The sequence below is a fragment of the Piliocolobus tephrosceles genome, chromosome 16 (assembly GCF_002776525.5).
Source record: "Piliocolobus tephrosceles isolate RC106 chromosome 16, ASM277652v3, whole genome shotgun sequence".
Taxonomy (NCBI): domain Eukaryota; kingdom Metazoa; phylum Chordata; class Mammalia; order Primates; family Cercopithecidae; genus Piliocolobus; species Piliocolobus tephrosceles.
This window is the reverse complement of record NC_045449.1, coordinates 68,297,848-68,322,210: the sequence shown is the minus strand read 5'-3', so window position 1 is coordinate 68,322,210 and position 24,363 is coordinate 68,297,848. Positions and strand designations below refer to the sequence as shown.

The 24,363-nt window shown below is 48.6% G+C and overlaps 2 protein-coding genes across 6 annotated transcripts in view; one reads left to right on the top strand and one right to left on the bottom strand.

The window, feature by feature from the left end:
- Positions 1–11,806, top strand: part of CD300LF (CD300 molecule like family member f) — an 18,803-nt gene extending 6,997 nt beyond the window's left edge. For 2 of the 5 annotated variants that reach the window (XM_023211890.2, XM_023211891.2), the window contains 6 exons: positions 1,373–1,711; positions 3,040–3,148; positions 7,689–7,801; positions 9,902–9,924; positions 10,255–10,392; positions 10,858–11,806. In XM_023211890.2, the coding sequence (XP_023067658.2) occupies positions 1,373–1,711; positions 3,040–3,148; positions 7,689–7,801; positions 9,902–9,924; positions 10,255–10,392; positions 10,858–11,013 (878 nt within the window). In that variant the 3' untranslated portion in view covers positions 11,014–11,806. Of the gene's footprint in view, positions 1–1,372; positions 1,712–3,039; positions 3,149–7,548; positions 7,595–7,688; positions 7,802–9,901; positions 9,925–10,254; positions 10,393–10,857 lie in introns of those variants that run through there. The other 3 variants (XM_023211892.2, XM_023211893.2, XM_023211894.2) reach the window with 3 other exon arrangements.
- Positions 1–24,363, bottom strand: part of RAB37 (RAB37, member RAS oncogene family) — a 75,022-nt gene that overhangs the window by 40,459 nt on the left and 10,200 nt on the right. The window lies entirely within an intron of this gene.

Below are 24,363 nucleotides of genomic sequence, written 5' to 3'. Positions count from 1 at the left end.
TGAGGTTTGAGCCTCAATCAAACCTGTCACCCAGATAGTGAACACAGTACCCAGTCGGTAGTTTTTTCAGTGCTTGCTCCCTTCCCTCCTGTTCTGTTCTTGCCCGCTTCCCTCCTCTGTCTGTTGTTCCCATCTTTATGTCCATGTGTAACCAATGTTTAGCTCCCACTTCTAAGTGAGGACATGTGGTATTTGATTTTCTGTTTCTGCGTTAATTCACTTAGGATAATGGCCTCCAGCCGCATCCATGTTGCTGCAAAGGACATGATTTTGAAGGAAAACATATATTTTAAGAAAATGCAGGCCAGGTGTTGTGGCTCCCGCCTGTAATCCCAGCACTTTGTGAGGCTGAGGTGGGTGGATCGCTTGAGCCCAGGAGTTTGAGACCAGCCTGGACAACATGGCAAAATCCTGTTTCTACTAAAACTACAAAAATTAGCCAGGTGTGGAGGCATGTGTCTGTAGTCCCAGCTACTCAGGAGGCTGAAGTGGGAGGATCAATTAAGCCTGGGAGGTGAAGGCTTCAGTGAGCCATAATTGAGCCATGACTGTGACACTGCACTCCACCCTGGGCGACACAGTGAGAGCCTGTCTCAAAAAAAAAAAAAAAAGAAGAAAGCAAACACTGCTTTACTGTCTATAATACTTGCCTTTCTACAAGGTGATAGTAATCAGGAGCGTGTAGGATTGGCAGAAGGGTGGACAAATAGATCAATGGAACAGAATGGGAAATCCATAAATTTGCAATTTGACAAAGGGGTCAAAGCAATTCAATGAAGAAAGTGGGATCTGTGTTGTATGGATCCCATAGCACATGGAGACCAGTTGCCGTTGCTGTTTTGGTCAACTTCAAAGGCATTCATCCAGGTTGGTTTATTCCAAAACCACTAGAAATCATTAGGACCACCGGGACAGCCTCTCCACAGCCATCTGATGTGGCTGCCTCAGCTCGACCTCATGAGGGTCATCAGTGCTAAGAGCCAAGTTAAGACCCTGTGGAAATGGGTCTTCTGGTATTTCCTCTCCACCAGACTGGTCTAACACAAAGATGGCTGCAAAAGGGTATTCCTTGAAATACACAGATTACCTTGGCCATAGGGTGGAGAGAGGAGTGAACTGCAGGAAGCTATTATTGCTTAGTGCCAATATTTTTATTTTTGGGGGGATCTGTTGTTGTGCTATTCAGTGATTTTCCTGGTGACTTTGACCCAGTGGAAAACTGAAGGAGGAAAGTTTTGTATATGGAAGGTGTATTTCTTCCTTGACTGTTATTTAACCCATGAAACTTGAATTTGGGAGCTATTCCCTAAACAGAAAGCTGTGGCCCTGCCCTTGGGGTGGAGGTGACAGCACATGAATTTGTGTTTTCCAGGCTACTCCATTGCCACTGACATCAGTGGTCCAATGACAGTGAATGGCCTGGAGCGGGGCTCGTTGATCGTGCAGTGTGTTTACAACTCAGGCTGGGAGACCTACTTGAAGTGGTGGTGTCGAGGAGCTATTTGGCATGGCTGCAAGATCCTTGTTAAAACCACTGGATCGGAGCAGGAGGTGAAGAGGGACCGGGTGTCTATCAAGGACAATCAGAAAAACCACACGTTCACTGTGACCATGGAGGGTCTCATGCAAACTGATGCTGACACTTACTGGTGTGGAATTGAGAGAACTGGAACTGACCTTGGGGCCACAGTTCAAGTGACCGTTGACCCAGGTAAGAGGGAGTGTCTATGTGTGTGTGTCTCTCAGGGCCTGCTCTGTCCTGGTCTCTGAGGTCCTACTCAGTGACTTAATTGTCACTGAGTGATCTATCACTTGAGTCCTGAGTCTCATAGAACCCTAACTGACCACCTGGGATTGGGGGAGCAGGGCCTCTTTTCAATGCCCCCATGGCTCCCAGGGCTCCCTCCACGATGAGAATTAAGACTTTCTAGGCACATTTTTTACCACTGCCCAGCTCAGTGCCTGAGGACAAGGCGATGGTCCCAGTTTCAGCCCATGGGCCAAAGGGATGCCTTCCCATGGTACCCAGTGACCCCAATCCTTGCCATTGCTTTTTGGAGACCTCTGGTGCCCAGGTGTGTCCTGCTTTTGGTGGAGTTCTGGGCTGGGGCTTCACAGCTGCTGTTGCCACCTCCCATTCCACTTCTAACTTGGGGGAAAAAGAGGCTTAGCATAGTTGGGGTGCTGGCGTCTAATTCCCAAGTCCAGAAAGGTCTTCACAGTCAAACAGCTGCATTCCTGGTCCCTGACATCTCACCAGGAGCCATTTGTGCATGTAGACTTAATGATGTTCTCTTCCTATTTCCTTCTAGAATGCAGACACTCCTGGGAGGGTCGGCTCAGGGTTCCCAGTGACTTGGTTTGCATGCGTTTATTTGTTGGGCTTATTCTGCTGTCCCTCAGAAGATGAGCAGCACCAGCTCGAGGGCCCTTGTGGCATGGAGGGAGCACCACAGTCCTCAGGGCCCCATGCTGCACCTGGAGCCTCTGGAGCATGTTCTAGTTTGCAAAGTGCTGAACGAGCATTGTCTCAATGAGTCCTAACAATACCCCTGAGAAGGGGGCATCGCCATCACTGAAGCTTTGTAACTTGCCCAAAGTCAAGGTTCCTCCTGAATATTATGATTTCTTTCAGGGCTGGTCCTGATCTTTGATGTCACAGATCTAGGGTCACTGTGCAAGTTCCCACTCTGCTCCTGTTGTTGACGGATAAACAGGGCTGGGGTGGAGATTGGCCAAGGCGCTGTCCTAAGCAGCAGGGTTGCTCAAGTTCAGCTGATCTCCAGCTGCCCTTAGGCTCTTCCCAACCCCCTCTAACCTTCCCAGGGTCTGCTCAGCGTCCTCCCTAGACCCTGCCCAGCCCCAGGAGCCTCTAGAGTCTCCTGGAAGCCAGGGAGACATGAGCAGTCCAGGCTGCAGCCCCTTCCCATAGTAGCAGTCCAGACCCCCGCCCAGGCTCAGAGCCATGTGCAGGGCTGTGGGTGGGCTCATGGGCAGGATCTTCTGTGATCTGGTCTATACACCAAGCATCAATTACAGCATCAACTGCTGCCCCCATCACGTCTACCTCCACTACATTCACAGCACCAGTCACCCCGGAAGAAACCAGCAACTCCCCAACTCTGACTGGCCACCACTTGGACAAGAGGTAAACCAACTCTGGTTCCCCTGTGGACAACTTGGCCCAAACTCCTCCAATGGAGAACTCTTCGAAGTCCCAGTTTCCAGCCTGAGCTTTGTCTGGGACCTGCATGTTCCTTGGTGAGGATGAGGAAGCTGGGAGCCCTTCCCATTTGCTGTCAGGCCACACGGTGTCCTTTCAGTCTCCACACATCCTTCATTCTGCAGCTCAGTGCTGCTTGTAGCTTCTTTCATTCATTCACCCCACTTTTACTGTGTTATAATAACTTCTACCTGGCTGCACCGTGCTGAGCTCAGGGGACCCAGACATGGACTGTCCCCGTGGAGCACAGAGCTTAGTGTGGGGGACGGATGAGTTGGCAGTCAGTAAGGACGGTGTGGTTCATGTGAGTGGGCCATGGGGTCATGGAGCTGCAGGGATGGCTCTTGGGTCCAACTGCTGGGAGGACAAGGAAAGCAGGGCTTGGGGAAGTCCTGTTTCCCTTAATTTTCCTCTGATTACTGTTATGGCAAGAATAGTGATGCCGATAGTTTCTCACATCTCTGGAGCACCTGGCAGTTCACAAAAGGCTTTCCTGTGCATTATTTTGTTTTCTTTGACCTTCCCTACCCACCTCTTGTGGAAGAAGGGGCAGATATAAATGTTCCCATTCCACAGAAGAAGGAACTGAGCCTCAGTCCCTTCCTCAGTGAAGGGTGGCACTGGCGCTTGGATGGAAGTCTCTGGGCTCTACACCATAGCTTGGGTCACGCCTCTTAGTGCCCTGGCCAACCACTTGCAGTCAGCTGGGCTTTCTAGAAGTGGAACGTCCCCTTTCATTTCCTCCTTTCACTTTCCCTGGCCCTCTTGACTTTGTTTTTAGGTCCACCAAGTGTCAAGGTCTCCTATTGCTGGGACCTTGCCACAAAATCCCTGTGGGAGGTCCCTGGTATTCTGACCACCTGAGAGCCTTCTACTCCCCCTCTCCCATTGCCTTCTGTTTTTTTTCTTTTTTTTTTTAAATTAAACTTTTTAAGGTTTTCTTTTTCTTTTTTCTTTTTAGACAGAGTCTTGCTTTGTAGCTCAGATGAGTGCATGGTGCCATCTTGGCTCACTGCAACCTCTGCCTCTCATGTTCAAGCGATTCTCATGCCTCAGTCTCCTGAGTAGTTGGGAGACTACAGTCGCCTGCCACCTCGCCCAGCTAATTGGTTTTTTTTTAAGACTGATTCTCACTCTGTTGCCAAGGCTGGAATGCAGTAGTATGATCTCAGCTCACTGCAATCTCTGCCTCCTGGGTTCATGTGATTCTCGTGCCTCAGCTTCCCGAGTAGCTGGGACTACAGGTGTGAGCCACCATGCCCAGCCAATTTTTAGTAGCAATAGGGTTTTGCTATGTTGGCCAAGCTGGTCTCCAACTCCTGTCCTCAAGTGATATGCCCACCTCAGCCTCCCAAAGTGCTGAGATTACAAGCATGAGCCACCTCGCTTTGTCCCTATTTTTCTTTTTCCTAAGCAAACCAATACAGGATGCTCTCTGATTTGAAAGTTTATTTTCTACCAAACTGCTTTGAATAAGTAATAGTTAAGGTTTTTTTAAAAATTATTTTATGAATTGAAGCCATATGTAAGTACCCAGTTAAGGCCTTTGATTAGCATAACATGGTTTATTCACTCATTTATTGAACACATAACTCTTGAGCACTCACTCTAGCCTGTCACTGTTTAAGGGAATTAAAAAGGGTACAAGAATGGACCAAATAATCAAAATGTCTGCCCTCAAGGTACTTACAATCTAGAGCAAATTAGTGTAACCAAATAGGGCTGACACAGTTAATTGATTGATGAATTTCTTCTTCAAATTTCTGCACATCCAGTGATGAAGGAGACAGTCCTTGTATTAGTTTGCTTGGGTTGCCCCTAACAAAATACCACAGAATGGGGGCTTAAATCACAAACATTTATTTTCTCACAATTCTGGAGGCTAAAAGTCTGAGATCAAGGTGTCCACGAGGTTGGTTTCTTCTGAGCCCTCTCAGCTTGTAGATGGCTGTCTTCTTCCGATGTCTTCACGTAGTCGTCCCTCTGCGTGTGTCTGTGTCCTGATCTCTTCTAATGACACCAGTCACAATGGATTAGGGCCCACCTCAGTGACCTCATTTAACCTCAATCACCTCTTTAAAGATCCTGTTTTCAAATACAATCACATTCTGAGATACTAGAGTGTGGGACTTCAACATATGGATTGGGGTTGCGGGTGGTGGTGTACAATCCAGCCCAGCCCAGCCCACAACCGTTTTTTTTTTTTTTTTTGTCGTTGTTTGCTTGTTTTGAGACAGAGTCTCACTTTGTCATCCACGCTGGAGGGCAGTGTCAGGATCTTGGCTCACTGCAACCTCTGCCTCCTGGGTTCAAGCGATTCTCCTGCCTCAGCCTCCCAAGCAGCTGGGAGTAGCTGGGATTATAGATGTGCACCACCACGCCCGGCTAATATTTTGTATTTTTAGTAGAGATGGGGTTTCGCCATGTTGGCCAGGCTGGTCTCAAACTCCCGGCCTCATGTGATCTGCCCGCCTCGGCCTCCCAAAGTGCTGGGAATACTGATGTGAGCCACTGCGCGTGGTCGAGAGAGTGATTCTTGAGCAAAGACTGGAAGAGGTGAGAAAGTGAGCCAAGCAGAGCTCTGGAGGGAGCATGTTCCTGGAGAAAAATGCAACTGGAATAAGGTCCTTAAGGTGGGGGTGTGCCTGGAATATTTGAGGAGCAGCAGGAAGTGAGGCTGGAGTGAAGCAGGCAGGGGTGAGACGAAGGCAGGAGTGGAGGCCATTGTCAGCCCTGGCCATTTTCATGGGCTAAAATGGGGCTGTTATGTGATTTATTTAGTTAATTTAATTAAATTTATTTATTTGTTTATTTATTTTTTGAGACAGGGTCTTGCTCTGTCGACCAGGCTGGAGTGCAGTGGCGTGATCTCAGCTCACTGCAACCTCCGCCTCCTGGGTTCAAGCAATTCTCCCACCTCAGCCTCCCAAGTAGCTGGGACTACAGATGCGTGCCACCCCACCCGGATAATTTTTGTATTTTTTGGTAGAGACGGAGTTTCACCATGTTGGTCAGGCTGGTCTCGAACTCCTGACCTCAAGTGATCTGCCTATTTCAGCCTTCTAACATGCTGGGATTACAGGTATGAGCCACTGTGCCTGGCCTGTTGCAGAATTTTGAGCAAGGGAGGGGCGTGTGCTGACATTGGGTTCACAGGCCTCCCCGGCTGCTGTGGCGATGATCCACTACAGTAGGGCCTGTCAGTGTCCTGTGGCGGCTGTTACGAGTGGCTCAAAGCAAAATAAATATGTTCTCTCACAGCTAAGGAGGCCAGGAATTGGAAAGCAAGGTGTCGCCAGGGTCATTTCCACCCTGGGGCTCAAAGGGAGCGTCTGTCTCGTGCCTCTGTCCCAGCTGCTGGTGCGCGCCTGCGATCCTCTGGGCTTGTGGTGGCATCACTCTGATCCCTGTCTCTGTCGTCTCATGGTCTTCTTCCTGTGTATTTATGTGTCCAAATTTCCCTCTTGTAAGGACACCAGTCGCTGGATCAGGGCCCATGCTAATCAAGTATGACCTCATCTTAACTTGATTACATCCACAAATAGGTCACATTCACGGGTCTGAGTGGATGTGAATTTGGAAGGGAAGAGGACGCTATTCAACCCAGTAGAGAGGGCAGGTGTAGAAGCAGGAGGTGTTTGAGAAGTCTGCTGCCCTACACTTTCTGTTAGGCTTCTAGACACATTAAAACCACCTCATGGAACTCCTTTCTCTTTTTAAAAACTATCTTTTGTTAAGGCCGGACGCCATGGCTTACGGCCGTAATCCCAGCACTTTGAGAGGCCGAGGCAGGTGGATCACTTGAGGTCAGGAGTTCGAGACCAGCCTGGTCTACATGGTGAAATCCTGTCTCTACTAACAATACAAAAATTAGCCAGGCATGGTGGTGGGCGCCTGTAATCCCAGCTTCTTGGGAGGCTGAGGCAGGAGAAACTCTTGAAGCTGGGAGGTGGAGGTTGCAGTGAGCCGAGATCGTGCCACGGCGCTCCAGCCTGGGTGACAGAGTGAGACTCTGTCTCAAAAACAAACAAAAAACAAAAACAACTATCTTTTGCTAAAATTCTTAAATTTTTAAACTTTTGTTTTAGCTTTAGGGGTACGTGTACAGGTTTGTTATGTAGGTAAATTGCATGTCACTGGGATTTTGTGTACAGATTATTTTGTCACCCAGGTAATAGGTATAGTACCCAACAGGTAGTTTGTAGTTTTTTGATTCTCTCCTTCCTCTCATCCTCCATCCTCAAGTAGGCCCTGGTGTCTCTTGTTCCATTCCCTTCTCTGTGTCTGTGTATACTCATTGTAAACCCATCTTTGAGGGTCCCCAGGAGTGAGGGTTCCCGGGCTGCAAACCACAGACCTCCAGCTCATCAGGTGTGCGGCCTTCCCCCGCTGCTGGGTGGGAGGGATTGGGCTGAGAGGCAGACGGTGAACCTGGGGTGCAGGGGACACTTGCCATTGTTTCTAGGCACAACCTCCTGAAGCTCAGCGTCCTCCTGCCCCTCATCTTCACCATATTGCTGCTGCTTTTGGTGGCCGCTTTGCTCTTGGCTTGGAGGATAATGAAGTGCCAGCAGAAAGGTGAGAGGACCTGGGTGAGGCTGGGCTGAGACTGGGCTGGGTGGCTGGGGGTGTGGCCAATGGCCAGCATTGGCATCTGGGAGCTATCTGGTCCAAGCGAATTACCCGCACGATCTGGAAAGGGCGCTGTCCCAAAGGCCCTCAGCAGCTGGCAGTGCGAGGGGACCGGGGGGCACTCTGGAGCTTGTAGGGGAGCCCCAGGAGGTTTTGGCGTTTGCCTCCTGCCCTGCACCTCTGTCCTTCCCCTTCTCTTCTCTCTGATCCACCTCCCTCTCTCTTTCCTGGATTGGCTCTTGGTGGCAGAAGTGTCGATGGTCTTAGATGGGTGGTCCAGTCTGGGGTGTCTAGACTAGATGCTAGAGTCGGGTCTGTGTGGTTGTCAAGGAGGTACTGAGCTGACATGGAGTGGGGAGGGAGAAACAGACACAAACACACCAGTGCATGCACACACACATGCCCGATCACGGGCACACACACTGCATGGATCCCACAGTGCGTGTGCACTCCTCACATTACACGCGCGTGCACACACACACAGCCCTCCAAGTCTGATCAGGAAATTGGAATGGCCTTTCCTTCTGTCCCTCCCCTGCCCGCTGGACTTTCCCAGTGTGAACTTGCCCTTTAAGGAGGAACCTCTTGGCGCAGGAGCCTGCACTTACAGATCATGAGGCCTGGCCTCAACTAAACCCTTTTGCGTCTGGCTTCACTTCCATATTCTCACACAATTGTACCTCTTTCCCTTCTAGAACAGCTGGGTCCTGGCTCTCACAGGGTTCTCTCCAACACTTCTCCCTCCCCACAGCCTGGGAAGAGGGGAGCCTGACTCTTTGTTAGTTAGTTAGTTAGTTTTCTGTGACACTTTCTAAAAATTAGAGCCTGACTCTTATTCATCACTTTTTCTCCCATGACCTAAGGTCTAAGTGCTTTCTGTGCTCTTCAGCATCTAGACTTTTGAAACCAGGGGAAAATCCCCCACTTCTTTATTGTCCCTAGAGTAGGGATGTGGGGGTGGTGGCCCGGGAGGAGAGAAAGAAGACAGTGACCAGCAACCACCTGAAAATTGGTCCCAGTGGAAAAACAATCCAATCCAATCGCCGGATGCCGTGGCTCATGCCTATAATCCCAGCACTTAGGGAGGCTGGGGCGGGTGGATCACTTGAGATCAGGAGTTAGAGACCAGCCTGGCCAATGTGGTGAAACTCTTTCTCTACTAAAAATACAAAAAATTGGCCAGATGTGGTGGCATGCGCCTGTAGTTCCAGCTACTCGTGAGGCTCAGGCAGGAGAATCGCTTGAACCCACAAGGTGGAGGTTGCAGTGAGCCAAGATCGTGCCATTGCACTCCAGCATGGGCAACAAGAGAGAAACTCCATCTCAAAACCAAAGCAAAGCAAAGCAAACCAAACCAAACAAAATCCGTCCCTACTGTGCTGACCCAGCTTGTACATTCTACTTGGGGTTGGGGGGCAGCTTGGTGTAAGCCTGTCTCTGCAGACAACTTTTACTGATGGAGCACCACCTGCCCAGCACAGCCAAGCACCCAGGTTGTAAGGAAGGGACAGCCTCAGCCATCCTGCAGCTTACCGCCCACCTGAGGACTAACTAGAATTCAGTGGGATAAAGATGATGAGACAGACATAAAACACGTGCCCCCTCGGGGGCCCAGGAGGGGGATTAGACAGCCTGGGTAGCTGCGGAAGGCAGGCATGACTTTGAATTGACCCCTGAAGGATGAATCGGGTAGAGAGACATGGCGGAATTCCAGGCCAAGTCGGGATTCTGCAGAAGCAAACTTACTCCCAGAGGACCGATGACTGGCAGGGCCACCCGATCAGCTGAGTGCACAGTTCTATGATGTGGGGAGCAGGGGGCTGGGATGTCCTTCTTTTTCAGGTGGAGAAGGGAAAGGTCAGAGAGGTGACGTGACCAGTGTCACAGAGTGTGTCATCTGAGGAGTCAGAATTAGAACCAGGTCCCTGTCTTTGAGCCTGGACCTAATTCACCTCTTTTCTTCCATATTTCTCTTGGCTAGACCTGGGGGTTCTTGTGAGTCTGGGGAATGGGCTTTCTAATTGTTAATTGTTGTTTGTCTTTTAGCGGCTGGGATGTCCCCAGAGCAGGTAAGATACTCCCCAAGGTTGGACCAGAGAGACCAGGCAGCTTCTTTCCCCTTCCTCATTTTCCATCTCCCAGAAGGTCCAAAATATCAGATAAGTCCTGTGCCAAAGTATCCCGTCCTCATGGCCCTCTGCAGGGTCTGGGGACTGAGGGCCTGGAAGCAGCCAGGGGGACGAGGGCTGAGGGGTACGGGAGCCTGAGAAGTGGGGGGCACAGAAGGAACTGGGAGAGGGGCACCCAGGGAAGTGGAGAGGCTCTTATCCCGCCACGGAAAAGGAACCTGTGTCCACAGACAGATCTTGTGACTCCCCAGCCTGTGTTCCCTGTCCCAGGTACTGCAGCCCCTGGAGGGCGACCTCTGCTATGCAGACCTGACCCTGCAGCTGACCAGAACCTCCCCACAAAAGGCTACCACGAAGCTCTCCTTCTCTGCCCAGGCTGACCAGGTGGAAGTGGAATATGTCGCCATGGTGCGTCCTCCGTGGGGGCTGCTGTGAGGCTGGGGCAGGGGGGCACAGGCCTACTGTTGTGCCCCATTGGAGGGTGGGCTTTCTCCTGCTCACGTGGGCATAGAGGAGACGGGTGTGGGGCAAAGCCATAGTCACTGCAGGACTCGCCTAGGAGCTCCCCCAGGCAATTATTGGCCCTGGGGACCCAGGGACTGGCCAAACATGGTCCCCACGCTGGGCAGCAGAGCCCCAGACAGGCCGAATGACTTGGGATTCCACAGAACCATGGTGCAGCTTTAGGGGACAATCTGTTCTGTTGTGGTTGAAGCTCAGGGTGATTGGCAGAGTCGGGGGGAAGCTGGAGGGCTTGAGAGGGATCAGAAGCCCTGAAAGGTCCACCCCCAGTAGCCTCCTCCAACGGCTCCTCTGCCCCGTGACTGTCACTTCCTGCTGTCCTCTCTGACCTGGCGTCCGCCTTTGCTGCAGGCTCCCTTCCCGAAGGAGGACATTTCCTATGCATCGCTGACCTTGGCTGCTGAGGATCAGGAGCCAACCTACTGCAACATGGGCCCCCTCAGTAGCCACATCCCCAGTGGAGGCCCTGAGGATCCCACAGAATACAGCATCATTAGGAGGCCTTAGCCTGCACTCCAGGCTCCTTCTTGGACCCCAGGCTGTGAGCACATTCCTGCCTCTTCGACCATCTGTGCCCTGCTCCCCTCATCAGGACCAACCCCGGGGACTGGTGCCTCTGCCTGATCAGCCAGCATTGCCCCCAGCTCTGGCTTGGGCTCGGGGCCAAGTCTCAGGGGGCTTCTAGGAGTTGGGGTTCTCTAAACATCCCCTCCTCTCCTACATAACTGAGGAGGGGACTAGGGATATGCTCTGGGGCTTTCATGGGAATGATAAAGATGATAATGATAAAAATATTATCATTATTTTATCATTATTATCGTAAAGTATCATTATCATAATACAATGAACCTTTATTTATTGCCTACCACATGTCATGGGCTGAATAATGGCCCCCAAAGATATCTGTGTCCTAATTCTTAGAACCTGTGACTGTTACCTTCTGTGGCAGAAAGGGACTGTTCAGATGTATGTAAGTTAAGGGCTTTGCGATAGGAAGGTTATTCTTGCTGATTCGGGTGGGCCCAAAATATCACCACAAGGGTCCTCATAAGAAGGAGGCCAGAAGGTCAAAGAGGAAGAGACAATGTGATGATGGAAGTGGACGTGGGTGTGATGTGAGCAGGGGCCACGAATGCTGCAGCCTTCAGAAAAGGCAAGGAACGGATTCCCCCGCCTGGAGCCTCCAAAAGAAACCAGTCCTGCCCATGCCTTGACTTGAGCCCAGTGAAACCGATCTTGAGCTTCTGGCCTCCAGGATTGCAGGAGAATAAATTTGTGTTGTTTTTAATAAGCCACGAAATTGGCGCTAATTTGTTACAGCAGCAACAGGAAACTCATACGGTACATGGCAGGTGCCCTTCCCTAGATGCTTCCCATGTAGTAAATAATTTAATCCTCATGACAACCATGAGGCACTTCTATTATTGTCCCCTTTTTACAGACGAGGAACCCTAGGGATGGAGAGGTTCAGTGACTTGAACCAAGTTTAATGGCGAGTAAGCAGGTGAGTTGGAATTTGAGCACATTTGACTCCAGAGCCTGGAGTCTGCACTGTTTGTATAAGGAGGATAGTGTGTATGTGCATGTGTGTGTGTGTGTGTGTGTGTGTGTGTGTGTGTGTGTATGTACATGGGATCATGAGCATTTACAGATGCTGGACTTATTATTTTCTTTTTTTTTTTTTTTTGAGACGGAGTCTCACTGTGTCCCCCAGGCTGGAGTGCGGTGGTGAGATCTCAGCTCACTGCAACCTCCAGTTCCTGGGTTCAAGCAATTCTCCTGTTTCCGTCTCCCAAGTAGCTGAAACTACAGGCACCTGCCATTATGCCTGGCTAATTTTCGTGTTTTTAGTAGAGATGAGGTTTCACCATGTTGGCCAGGCTGGTCTGGAACTCCTGGCCTCAAGTGATCTGCCTATCTCGACCTCCCAAAGTGCTGGGATTACAGGTGTGAGCCACCACACCCAGCTGGACTTACTATCTTTATTCTAGCAACCTGACAGCCTTCCTTCCAGAAAGTACCCTGAACCCCACTATGTCTCATCATTTCTGCGGTTACCAGCCTAGCCCAAGCAACCATTCCCTGCCTGGTCTTCCTCTTTCACTCTCTGCAGTGGAATCCATTCTCCTCCCAGCAACCAGAGTGATCTTTTCCAAACACAGATGTGATTACTCCCTGCTTATAGCCTTCTGGTGGTTTCTCTCCCAGCCTGCAAGTTCTCAGGGGATCCATGGGCTGCTGGCTGCCCCTTCACCCCCATCTCCATCCACTCTGCCTCTCACAGGCTCTGCTCCATGCACACCAGCTTTTATTCTGTCCTTCTAACAAGATAAGGCTTGCTCGCTTCTTAGGGCCTTGGCACTTGCTATTCCTCCTTTCCAGAATGCTCTTCCCGCAGATTGGCGAATAGTTAGCTCCTTTTTATCATCACATCTCAGCTTAAATGTTACCTCTTAGAAGAGGCCTTCCTTGGCCACTTAAGGGGCAGTGGTCCCTGCAGCCCACCTCCAACTTCTCTCTGTCTTGTTGCTCCGCTTTATTTCCTTTGGTGAAGTGACTTACTTAGTGGGGTCTATATTTATCATTTTCCCCATCTCCACTAGGCAGTCTGCTGCGTCAAGTGGGGACTTTGTCTCATTCACTCCCGTATCCCCGGTGCCTAGTTACTGTCTGGCACATGGTGGGTTCTCAAATGTTTATTGGTTGACTCAATGAATAAGCAGTGCATTTGGAGCAGAAGGCAAGCTCTCAGAGCAAAGGCAGAGGTGTTCACCATTCTGGGAGGGAAGTCCCAGGCCAAACAGCCTAAGGAATTTCAGGATTGACTGCCCAGAAGCGTGAAGTGGAAAGACTCCTTTTTCTCCTCCTGAGAACTGGGGAGACGCAAGGGACTACGATGTTCCCTGGCTGGAGGACAAAGGTCTATCACTTCACCTAGGTTGATTTTGTCAGACGGGTGGATTGTAGGGAGGGGTTGGGGATAAAGTGTCAGGGAAAGGCATCATGGCTTGGGAAGAGATGACGAGCTGTGCCTGAGCACCACAGGCTGGTGACCCAGCGGGTAGGAGGCTGTGGGCATGTTTAGCAGTCCATATCAATGTGTCCTGGGGTTTGCCTGACTTCTCATAGCTATGGACACCTCATAGCTATGGACACATCTGGCATTGGTGACCTTGGTGGAGAGATCCTGCTCCCATGACCTCAAAAATGATTCCCTGGAATCTCCAGGGCTTTTCTGTCCTGGGGGACTTCACAGAGCCCAAGCAAGCTTGACTATTCTTGAGCTAGTCGTCTAAGCTGGTCAGGTCAGAGTGAGACTGTTTTTGACATAGACTGTTTTAAATTTACAGAGCAAGAAGCGCCCACAGAGAGATCTTAAAATGGAAAAGTTCAAAGCAGAGCCAAATTAGAGTAAGTCAAGGTATAAGAATAAAAGTAATAATATAAGACCTTGGGCCAGAGCATCACTGTGCCATTTCAACGATCGTGCATAAAGTGGATTTATTTCAGAGTTTATTTCAAGTAGCCAGCACTACCCAGAATGTATAAGTACATGCTTATGTTGGATAGAAAGGGATTCATCTTTTCTGGTAATATATAATCATAGATCCCAGCAAAGATTATTGCCATGAAACTTCTGACATTAAGCTAGACACACAGGGAAGACTAGAATTTAGCTCAATTTGGCTTGGTTGGAGGAATTGGGCTGCTTCTACCTTCATCTGGATGGTGGACACGGGCTGGGAGGAAGGTTGTGACCTGGCTGAGCTGAAGAGGTGTGAAACAGCATGGGAAGACCGATCCATTCTGATCCATTTTAGTTGCCTTAGTCAAACTTCGGAAAAAGGTGTCTACAGGCTGGGCATGGTGGCTCACGTCTATAATCCCAGTGCTTTGGGAGGCCAAGGCAGGTGATTGATTGGGCCCAGGAGTTCGAGAGCAGCCTGGGCACCATAGGGAGACATACAATAATTAATTAATTAGCTGGATGTGGTGGCGCATGCCTGTAGTCCCAGCTACTTGAGAGGCTGAGGTGGGAGGATTGCTTGAGGATTTCTATCTCTACAAAAAAACAAAACAAAACAAAAATTAGCCAGGCGCCTGTGGTCCCAGCTACTTGGGAGGCTGAGGCAGGTGGATTAGTTGAGCCCAGGATTTCCAGGTGGCAGTGAGCTGTGATCATGCCACTGTACTTCAGCTTGGGTGACAGAACAAGACCCTGTTTCAAAAAAACAAGGAAATGTCTACGAGAAAGAATAGATTACTGGATATACTGTTTTTATCTAAAGTTTTAGCCCTCTGAATTGGTGGCAGTCTGAAAGGGACCTTTTCATATTCTCAGAAATGGGTTGATAGTCATGAGCCAGTCTAGTCAATTCCAGAGCTGGACAGAGCAGATCTCTGCCTTGAGGTCCTGATAGGAAGTGTCTGGGTTCTCTCTGTGCAGTGCTATGACTGTAGGAGTCAGCTGCTAATCCAGCCAAGTTTGCTCAAGCCTGAGCTAGAGTTTAGCGCGCTAGAGAAGTAGCTGGGATGAGAGGAGGGAGGCAGATATACACAAGAGGCAGGAAAGGAAATTGTTTCATAATGTCTACAGATTTGTATCTGGGTGTAGTCTCAGTCGTATTCCTGCGCCCCGTCATGACTTTGTTAAGGCAGAGTTTGGGTGGCTGGCCAGCACGTTTATTGCAAGAGAGAGAACTTATATATGGTTCCTCAGGTCTGAGTGAGGGTAGCATTTACTATCTTGCTGTGTGATTTCCAGGAAAGCACATTTTGTTAAAACAAACTACAAGATTTCTAAGCACTCAATCCTGATTGAGTGCCTAATTATTTATAGCCATCTAAAGTTGCTGGGGCTTCCCTTCCTGGTTTTTGAATTATTAATATTTAATGATTCCAGGCCAGGCATTGTGGCTCACGCCTCTAATCTCAGCACTTCGGGAGGCCAAGGTGGGTGATAGATTGAGCCCAGGCGTTTGAGACCAGCCTGAGCAACATAGGGAGGCCTGCAAAAAGGATATCTCCACCAAAAATAAAAAAATCAGCTGGGCGTGGTTGTGCACAACTGTGGTCCCAGCTACTCCAGAGGCTGAGGGGTAGGATCGCTTGAACATAGGAAGTTGAGGCTGCAAGTGAGCCGAGATCATATGACTGCACGCCAGCCTGGGGGACAGAGTGAGACCTTGTCTCAAAAAAGATTCCTCTTGATAAGCCTGTAAGGTTTGGACAGCCTCCTTTTGAGAACTATGCGCATATCATTGGCTTTCAGAAGACAGCACTGTTTGAGCGTCAGTTGAGGGAGAAAAAAAAACACTGAGTTGGCAACCTCCAAAATCCATGAGTAAGATAAATTTGCACAGAAGCGAAGTGAAAGGCTACCTTTGCTTGACATCTGAAAAAAATAGAGCTCACAGCTGCTTAGCCTTGGAAAGGGCAGACTGCTGGAATTGGTTGATTTCATGTACCAATAAATTTTTAGATTGGCAGGGACAGATACAGTGATCAGCCTTTTATTCTACCAAGTAGGCACATTTAGCTTTTTAGTTTTCTTTGCCAGTCAAATATGTCTGAACCAAGTAGGTAAATTCTTATTCAATTTCACTTCACTGGAATTGGTAATTGATCAGTTCATTGAAAAAGTTTGTTAAACCAGGAACTCATAAAAGAGATATACTGTGTTTTTTCTTTTCTTTTCTTTTCTTTTTTCAGACAGAGTCTTGCTCTGTCACCCCGGCTAGAGTGCAGTGGCACAATCTTGGCTCACCACAACCTCTGCCTCCCGGCTTCAAGCGTTTCTCTTGCCTCAGCCTCCTGAATAGCTGGAATTACAGGCATGTGCTACCATGCCTGGCTAATTTTTGTATTTTTAGTAGAGATGGGGTTTCACTATGTTGGTCAGGCTGGTCTTGGACTTCTGACCTCAGGTGATCTGCCCGCCTCGGCCTCCCAAAGTACTAGGATTACAGGTGTGAGTCAGCCACCATGCTCGGCCCACACCTGGCTAATTTTGTATTTTTAGTAGAGACAGGAATTCACCATGTTGTCCAGGCTGGTCTTGAACTGACCTCAAGTGATCCACCTGCCCCAGCCTCCTAAAGTGCCGGGATTACAGGTGTGAGCCACTGCGCCCAGCCTATTTTTCCTCTACATGTTTTATTTTGACTTAAAATATCTAAATGTGTAGTTATTAGCAAGTATTTTGATGTAGACCTAAAGCCTTTGCTTTGCTTACAAGTCTGCTGAAAAGTGGGGCCCATTGCCTTTCCTGCACAAACCACGCTCTCATGGTCCTGGGGTTTCAGTTCCAGTTTCTTTAAAATGAAGCAATAAATTCTAGAAACCTAGGAAGCCACCTGCTTGCAAAATCTTTCTTCATTTTTATGCATTTCTTTCCAATATTTTATAGTTCTCTCATTCATTTCTAATTTGATAGCATTTTAAAAAGTGACAGGCTTTTACAGTCTTTCCAAAGCACTCAGTTTAGTTTTTGTAGAGATAACAGTTCTCTTTTTTTTTACTCTTATTTTATTGGTCAATAGTCTTTCTGTTTAAATTCCTTTGTTTTTTCTTTTTCTTTTCTTTTCTTTTTTATTTTATTTATTTATTTATTTATTTATTTGAGGTATAGTCTTGCTCTGTCACCCAGGCTGGAGTTCAATGGCGCAATCTTAGCTCACTGCAACCTCAGCCTCCCAGGTTCAAGCAATTCTCCTGCCTCAGCCTCCCAAGTAACTGGGATTACAGGCACCTGCCACCATGCTTGGCTAATTTTTTTGTATTTTTAGTAGAGATGGGATTTTACCATGTTGGCCAGGCTGGTCTGGAACTCCTGACCTCAGGTAATCCCCCTGCTTTGGCCTCCCAAAGTGCTGCGATTACAGGCGTGAGCCACCATGCCCGGCCAATTTCTTTGTTTATGGATGAATTGATTCAAGTACATCATTCTAATGAACACGTACGACCAGCATAAGCAAGTATGGGCCCAAATGCATTCTTGTTAACCAGGTACCTCAACCATGAGAGCAGAGAAGGGCCCGCTAGCTGTGAGCACTCGGTCTCAGGCTTAATCAGTGTGCTCCAGTAAGAGATTGAAGGTATTGGTTGACCTAATAAGTTGGTTAAGTGAGGGGTTGTTTAAAGTTTCTACTCAACAATCCATTGTCACCATAACTTCATAAAAGAAAGGACCTTTGAGCACCCCAAGTCTCGGGTTGATCGTATGTCCTAAGAAAGGACAGTTGGTAACATCTACTGATGTGTGTGTATCATTTCCTACACATCAATTGGTACTTGGTCAGGGGCTGGTACTTAGGTATGGACTGAGAATTGGCAGCCATGGATCTGGTTCACACTGTTCTCCAGGCATGGATCCTCTCCACCATGTCTCTGTCCGCTGGTGTAGCGAGTCTTCCCCTGAGGGCCTCTAGTGACCCTCTTTGTTTGGAGGCTGATGAAGGTTGTCACTCATGAGGGCTGTGGAGCTCTTCATTAGTTGTGAAAGGGCCCCTTGAAGCAATCAGATTCCTCCTGCCCCAGCACAAGCCCCTTCCCCAAGTAGTCCACTGTTACCACATCCTCACATGGTCCTGTCCTGAGGGTCTGCAACTCTTGCATCAAGAAAGGGTGTGTTGGCTGGGTGTGGTGGCTCACGCCTGTAATTCCAGCACTTTGGGAGGCCGAGGCAGGTGGATCGCCTGAGGTCAGGAGTTTGAGACCAGCCTGGCCAACATGGTGAAACCCCATCTCTACTAAAAATACAAAAATTAGCCAGGTGTGGTGGCAGGCCCCTGTGATCCCAACTACTTGGGAGGCTGAAACAGGAGAATCACTTGAACCCGGGAGATGGAGGTTGCAGTGAGCCAAGATTGCACTACTGCACTCCAACGTGGGAGACAGAGCAAGAGTCCAGCTCTAAATAAATAAATAAATAAATAAATAAATAAATAAATAAATAAAATAAATAAACAAATACAATAGACTCATTTGTTTTCCTGGAGATACCTCTGAGGAGGGGCTCAGAAGTAAGGGAGGGGAAAGACTGTCCCCGAAGGTCAGAAGTACAGAAGCGACATTCTGCACCCTTGCGTAGTAGAAATCTGCTATGAGCAGAGCAGAGCACTGGCACTTGTTGGCGTTTACACGCAGAATGCTGCCCTCTATCAATGACATGGAGGGTTTCCACAACAGAGAAGCAACAGGTCACAGACCCTGATCTCAGCTATACTTCCCAGTGCCTGCCCTCAGTTCAGTGGAAAGAGTTGCGAAATTCAGACAGTGCACTCATTTCAAAACCTCACACAGCCTGTACAAAATTAATAATAAGCAAAGAAGGACTGCTCCCCAGAGATCTTGCATCCTTGCACTGTTACATCCAGCTGTCTGGCAGGTGGCAAGGGAAAGAACCAGTGGAGATGTAGGTACAGTATGTCAGTTTAAAATACAATAAGAGGCTGGTTGTGTGGCTCACGCCTGTAATCCCAGCACTTTGGGAGGCCTAGGCAGGTGGGTCATTCGAGGTCAGGAGTTAGAGACCAGCCTGGCTAACATGGCAAAACCTCATCTCTACTAAAAAAAAAAAAAAAAAAAAAAAAAAAAAATGCAAAAATTAAGGTGTAGTGGTGCGTGCTTGTAGTTCCAGCTACTCAGGAGGCTGAGGCAGGAGAATCACTTGAACCTGGGAGGTGGAGGTTGCAGTGAGCTGAGATGGTGCCACTGTACTCCAGCCTGGGCAACAGAGTGAGACTGTCTCAAAAATAATAATAATAGGCTGGACGTGGTGTCCCACATCTGTAGTCCTAGCACTTTAGGAGGCTGAGGTGTGTGGGTTGCCTGAGCTCAGGAGTTCAAGACCAGCCTGGCCAACATGGTGAAACCCCGTCTCTACTAAAAATACAAAAAATTAGCCAGGCGTGGTGGCATGTGCCTGTAATCCCAGCTACCCAAAATGCTGAGGTAGGAGAATTGCTTGAACCTGGAAGCAGAGGTTGCGGTGAGCCGAAATGGTGCTACTGCACTCCAGCCTGGGTGACAGAGTGAGACTTTGTCTCAAGAAAAAAAAAAAAATAATAATAAGATATGAGGGTAGATGGGAGAGTACGTGGAGGACGTGGAGGTAGAGTGAAGGAGAGTCCATCCAGGAGCAGTGCTGGTGCTTGCAAGACTCAGCTCGCCTTCCTGGGCTTCTTACCCTGCAGTTGGGTTGATGGAGGCAAATCCCCAGGGGATGCTGTTGTTTGGCTCTTCCGCACCTAAGACCCAATTAACAGTGACTAACTGCATTTGGGCCTGCTTCACCTGAGCAGCTCTGCATGCAGGGTCTTGAATCCACTTTGTGAATGAGTGTCTGCCATTGGCATTGATTTTGCTTTGGTGTTTATCCTGGGCCAGGCTGAGATTGTCACCTGGGCTTCACTAGCATTTCTGGAGGTCAGTGATAAAGGGGTTTGGGGGAGCTCCCAGTCCAAGCCTTCCCTTTCCTAAGGACCCTGGGAATCTAGGAAGGGATAAGCAGAAGTTGAAGCTTGGGTTGGGGTTTCTCTTTTATTCCCTGCCGAGTGCCCTTGAACAACCACTGAATATCTCTCAGATCTCTTTTCTCTTCTGCAAAATGAAGTATAACTAAAAAAGTGCCACAGACCCACCAGGCTGTGATTTCAAAGTAGCCAAACTAGGGCAGGGCGCAGTGACTCAAGCCTGTAATCTCAAAACTGTGGGAGGCCGAGGCAGGCTGATCACTTGAGGTCAGGAGATCGAGACCAGCCTGGTCAACATGGTGAAACCCAGTCTCTACTAGAAACACAAAAAAATTAGCTGGTTGTGGTGGTGCACACTTGTAATCCCAGCTACTTAGGATGCTGAGGTGGGAGAATCACTTGAACCCGGGAGGCAGAGGTTGCAGTGAGTTGAGATTGTGCCACTTGCTCTAGCCTGGGCGACAGAGCAAGACTCCACATCAAAACAAAAACAAAGTAACCAAATTAACCTTCTGTCCCATGGCAATCTCGCAAAGTGGATCCCAGCTACCTGTAGGAGGCTCCTTTGTTTTTTATTGTTTTTGAGGCAAAATGTTAGCATTTAGTAAATGTAGATGGTAGGTACATGTGTCATTTTCTTTTTGTTCTTCTAGTCTTTGTACCTTTCTATGAAGTTTCAAAATTTCACAATAAACCATGAATTTTCATTTATCTATACAATGGAATGCTATGTAGTGATTAAAAAGAATGAAGGTAAGAATGTGTGTAACAAAATTCCTATGATGGAGCTATTTGTCTATCTATCTATCTATCTATCTATCTATCTATCTATCTATCTATCTATCTATCTCACACATATGTATAAATAAACACATATATTTTTTTTACACAGCAATTTCATTTTCTTTTTTTCTGAGACAGAATCTTGCTCTGTTACCCAGGCTCGAGTGCAGTGGCAAAATCTTGGTTCACTGCAACCTCTGCCTCCCAGGTTCAAGTGATTCTCCTGCCTCAGCCTCCTGAGTAGTTGGGGTTACAGGCACCCACCACCATGCCCGACTAACTTTTTAGTATTTTTAGCAGAGATGGGGTTTCATCATGTTGGTCAGGCTGTTCTCAAACTCCTGACCTCAAGTGATCCACCCACCTCGGCCTCCGAAAGTGCTGGGATTATAGGCGTGAGCCACCATGCCCAGCCCATCTTTATTTTTAAGATATGTATTTTGAAACAGTGGCATTCTCAGGAAATTTTTTCTTTGGTTTTCATTTTTTTAATTTTGCAATTAAATATATTAATAATAATGACTTTCTTGGCTGGCCGTGGTGGCTCACGCCTGTAATCCCAGCACTTTGGGAGGCTGAGGCAGGTGGATCACTTGAGGTCAGGAGTTCATGACCAGCCTGGCCAATACCATCTCTACTAAAAATACAAAAAAAAAAAAAAAAAGAAAAAGAAAAAATTTAGCAGGGCTTCATGGCACACACCTGTGATCCTAGCTACTTGGGAGGCTGAAGTGGGAGGATCCCTTGAACCTGGGAGGAAGAGGTTGCAGTAAGGAGGCAGAGTGCATGCCACTGCACTCCAGGGTGAGAGAGACTCGTCTAAATAAATAAATAAATAAATAAAATAATGACTCTCATTATTCACTAATAGCCACCAATACAACCTTATTGTTTGTTCAGCACAATGCTCAGCTCACAAACATGACCCCTGTCTGCTTCTTCCCCTGCCTCTATCACAGCCATTTACCCCTGAGGACTTGCCTGCCCATCCACCTTCCGACTGTCTGATCTGCCTTCCAGGCCACACATTCTGCTGCCCGTGACCCTCGCAGATGCTGTCCTGGGGATGCTGCCACCCCTCGACAGCGAATGCCACTGTGGTGCTGCCTATTCCTTTGCCATCTGACCCAAAGCATAAGATGACTCTTCCCTGGTTACTCGGGGCACATCCAAAACTAGGCGTGGTGTGAGGCCATCAGAAGGCAGAGATGCCCCGGGGAATAGCTCAAAACTACAGCACAGAGCCAGGCTCAGACATTGCAGCAGGGGTTTTTAAATCTGACAGCAAGAATGGCTACATAAAATAAAAATACAGGGATCATTGTACAAATATTATTAAGACTTTAAAGATGGCAAATGCAAAGTGTTAAGCCAAATGCAGGGTCCTTCTAAGTGCAGGGCCTTATGTGACTTTGTAGGTGGCATACCCATAAAGCTGACCTTGTTTGGTGTTTTTCTGTCTCACTTCTCCTCTGTGTTCATGTAGCCTTGGGCTGACACGCCCTACCCAGCAATGGAAAAATTCAGGCGTCTCCATAGCAGCTAACCATGGTCCTTAAGAGAGGTGGAAGAACTTCCCCTCATTCCTGTCTGAGCTCCGCTTCCTGAATCCTCATTCCCTTCTCCAATCAACCTCTTCCCAGGAAGGTCCACTGCTGGATCATCTATTTCCTTCAGAGAAAATTCTACTCCCACCCATACAGGGAGGTCTGGCTCTGCAGCCCCAATAAGCCGATCGCTTCATAGGGTGACAGCAGTTTATTTCCCAAGTCCAGTCATTAATAATCCAAATCCAGTTATTCAGTCTTCAATGACACTACGTGGGAGGCAGCGAGAGCCTAGTTCAGGTGGGACTGTGACAAGTCCAGTTCATTTCTTTTCAGTCACTTCTCATTAAAGATTTAAAAATGCTGGGACCCAGCCTTGCCCAGGATTACCATGGGACATCTGTTGTTTTTGCATGGCTAGCCTCCAGATGACACCATCCCATTTTCCCTGGAAACCATTTTCTTCCACTGTTTTTTTTTTTGAGACGGAGTTTTGCTCTTGTTGCCCAGGCTGGAGTGCAATGGTACGATCTCGGCTCACCGCAACCTCCGTCTCCCAGCTTCAAGTGATTCTCCTGCCTCAGCTTCCCGAGTAGCTGGGATTATAGGCATGTACCACCACACCTGGCTAATTCTGTATTTTTAGTAGAGAAAGGGTTTCCCCATGTTGGTCAGGCTGGTCTCAAACTCCTGACCTCAGGTGATCAACCCACGTTGACCTCCCAAAGTGCTGGGATTATAGGCATGAGCCACCACGCCTGGCCCACTTTATTCCACTCTTAATCCACAGGATTGGGTGGGATTGACTCCACCTTTGGCGTGGACATGTGACCCGGGCTTAAGCTGTCCATCGTGTTCTACCCTCTGGCTATAGTATTCGTTCAGGGGTAGGCATGTGGCAATTTCAGTCTCCAGTGAGTGTTGGATCTAGGACTTTGGTTGGAACTGGGAGCTGTGAGGATGTGATCCTGGGGCTGCTGTCAATGATGGGGCCCCACAAGGAGAAGCCTGCCTGTGAATGGAGCCAAGCCAGACAGAAAAATGAGAGAGAGAGAGAGAGAGAGACAGAGAGAGAGAGAGACAGAGAGTGAGGCTGAAGTCACTGAGAGTCCCTGGGTCCAGCTAAGCTCGATGTCAGCTACACTTTCCAGGTTTCTCTGTTACAGGAACCAGTGAATTCTCTTTTCGGCTTAAGCCGATTTGAGTTGGGTTTTGTCACTGGAAATCAAGAGTCCTGATCATAAGATTTCCCCTTTTGCAGTCAAGAATAATGCCTGTTCTCTTTACACACAGTGCTGGGGAAATCAATTGGGATGATTTATGTGCAAGTTTTCTGCAAGTTGGAAAGTGCTTTTGGAACGGAATGACCTAGGATGCAGACTTGGCTAACAGCAGGGACAGGGCTCAAGCTCGGTTCTTTGGTACTCAAAGCCCAGTTCTCTTTCTCTGCTAATGAGCTGCCTCCTACTCTAAGAAAATCAGTGAGCAGGGCAGAAGGTGGTCAGGACAGGTGGTGGACAGGGCAGGTGGTGAACAGGATGAGGGTGAAGAGGGAAGGCAGTAGACAGGACAGGTGGTGGACAGAACAAGTGATGGATGGGGCAGGTGGTGGATGGAACCAGTGGTGAACAGGACAGGTGGTAGACAGCACAGGTGGTGGTCAGGACAGATGATGGCCAGGGCCTATGCTATCCTGGTTCTCATGTGTCTGCTGTCTGAAGGATACCCGGTTTCAGGGAAAGGAGAGTGCGGGTCCTGGAGGACATGCCTGCAGAGCTCACCTGGCCTCTCCCTCTGTCTTTCCCAAGCCTCTCTTCGTGTGCCACGCTGCCATCCCAAGGGCTAGGATCCTGGTGTTTTGGGTGTGGTTGAGTGCTTTTCAGCTTCTGTCTTTGGAGATGTTCATGGAAGGGATCCAGCTTTGTTTCTATGTGTTGGACTCTGCCATGCTTGGACAGGGGTCTTTGCACTGGGCACTTCTCAGAAGTGCACCAGGAGTCTCTTCCTTTCTTGGACATGGGCTTGAAGGGATCCCTGTGTTGGGGGCTCAG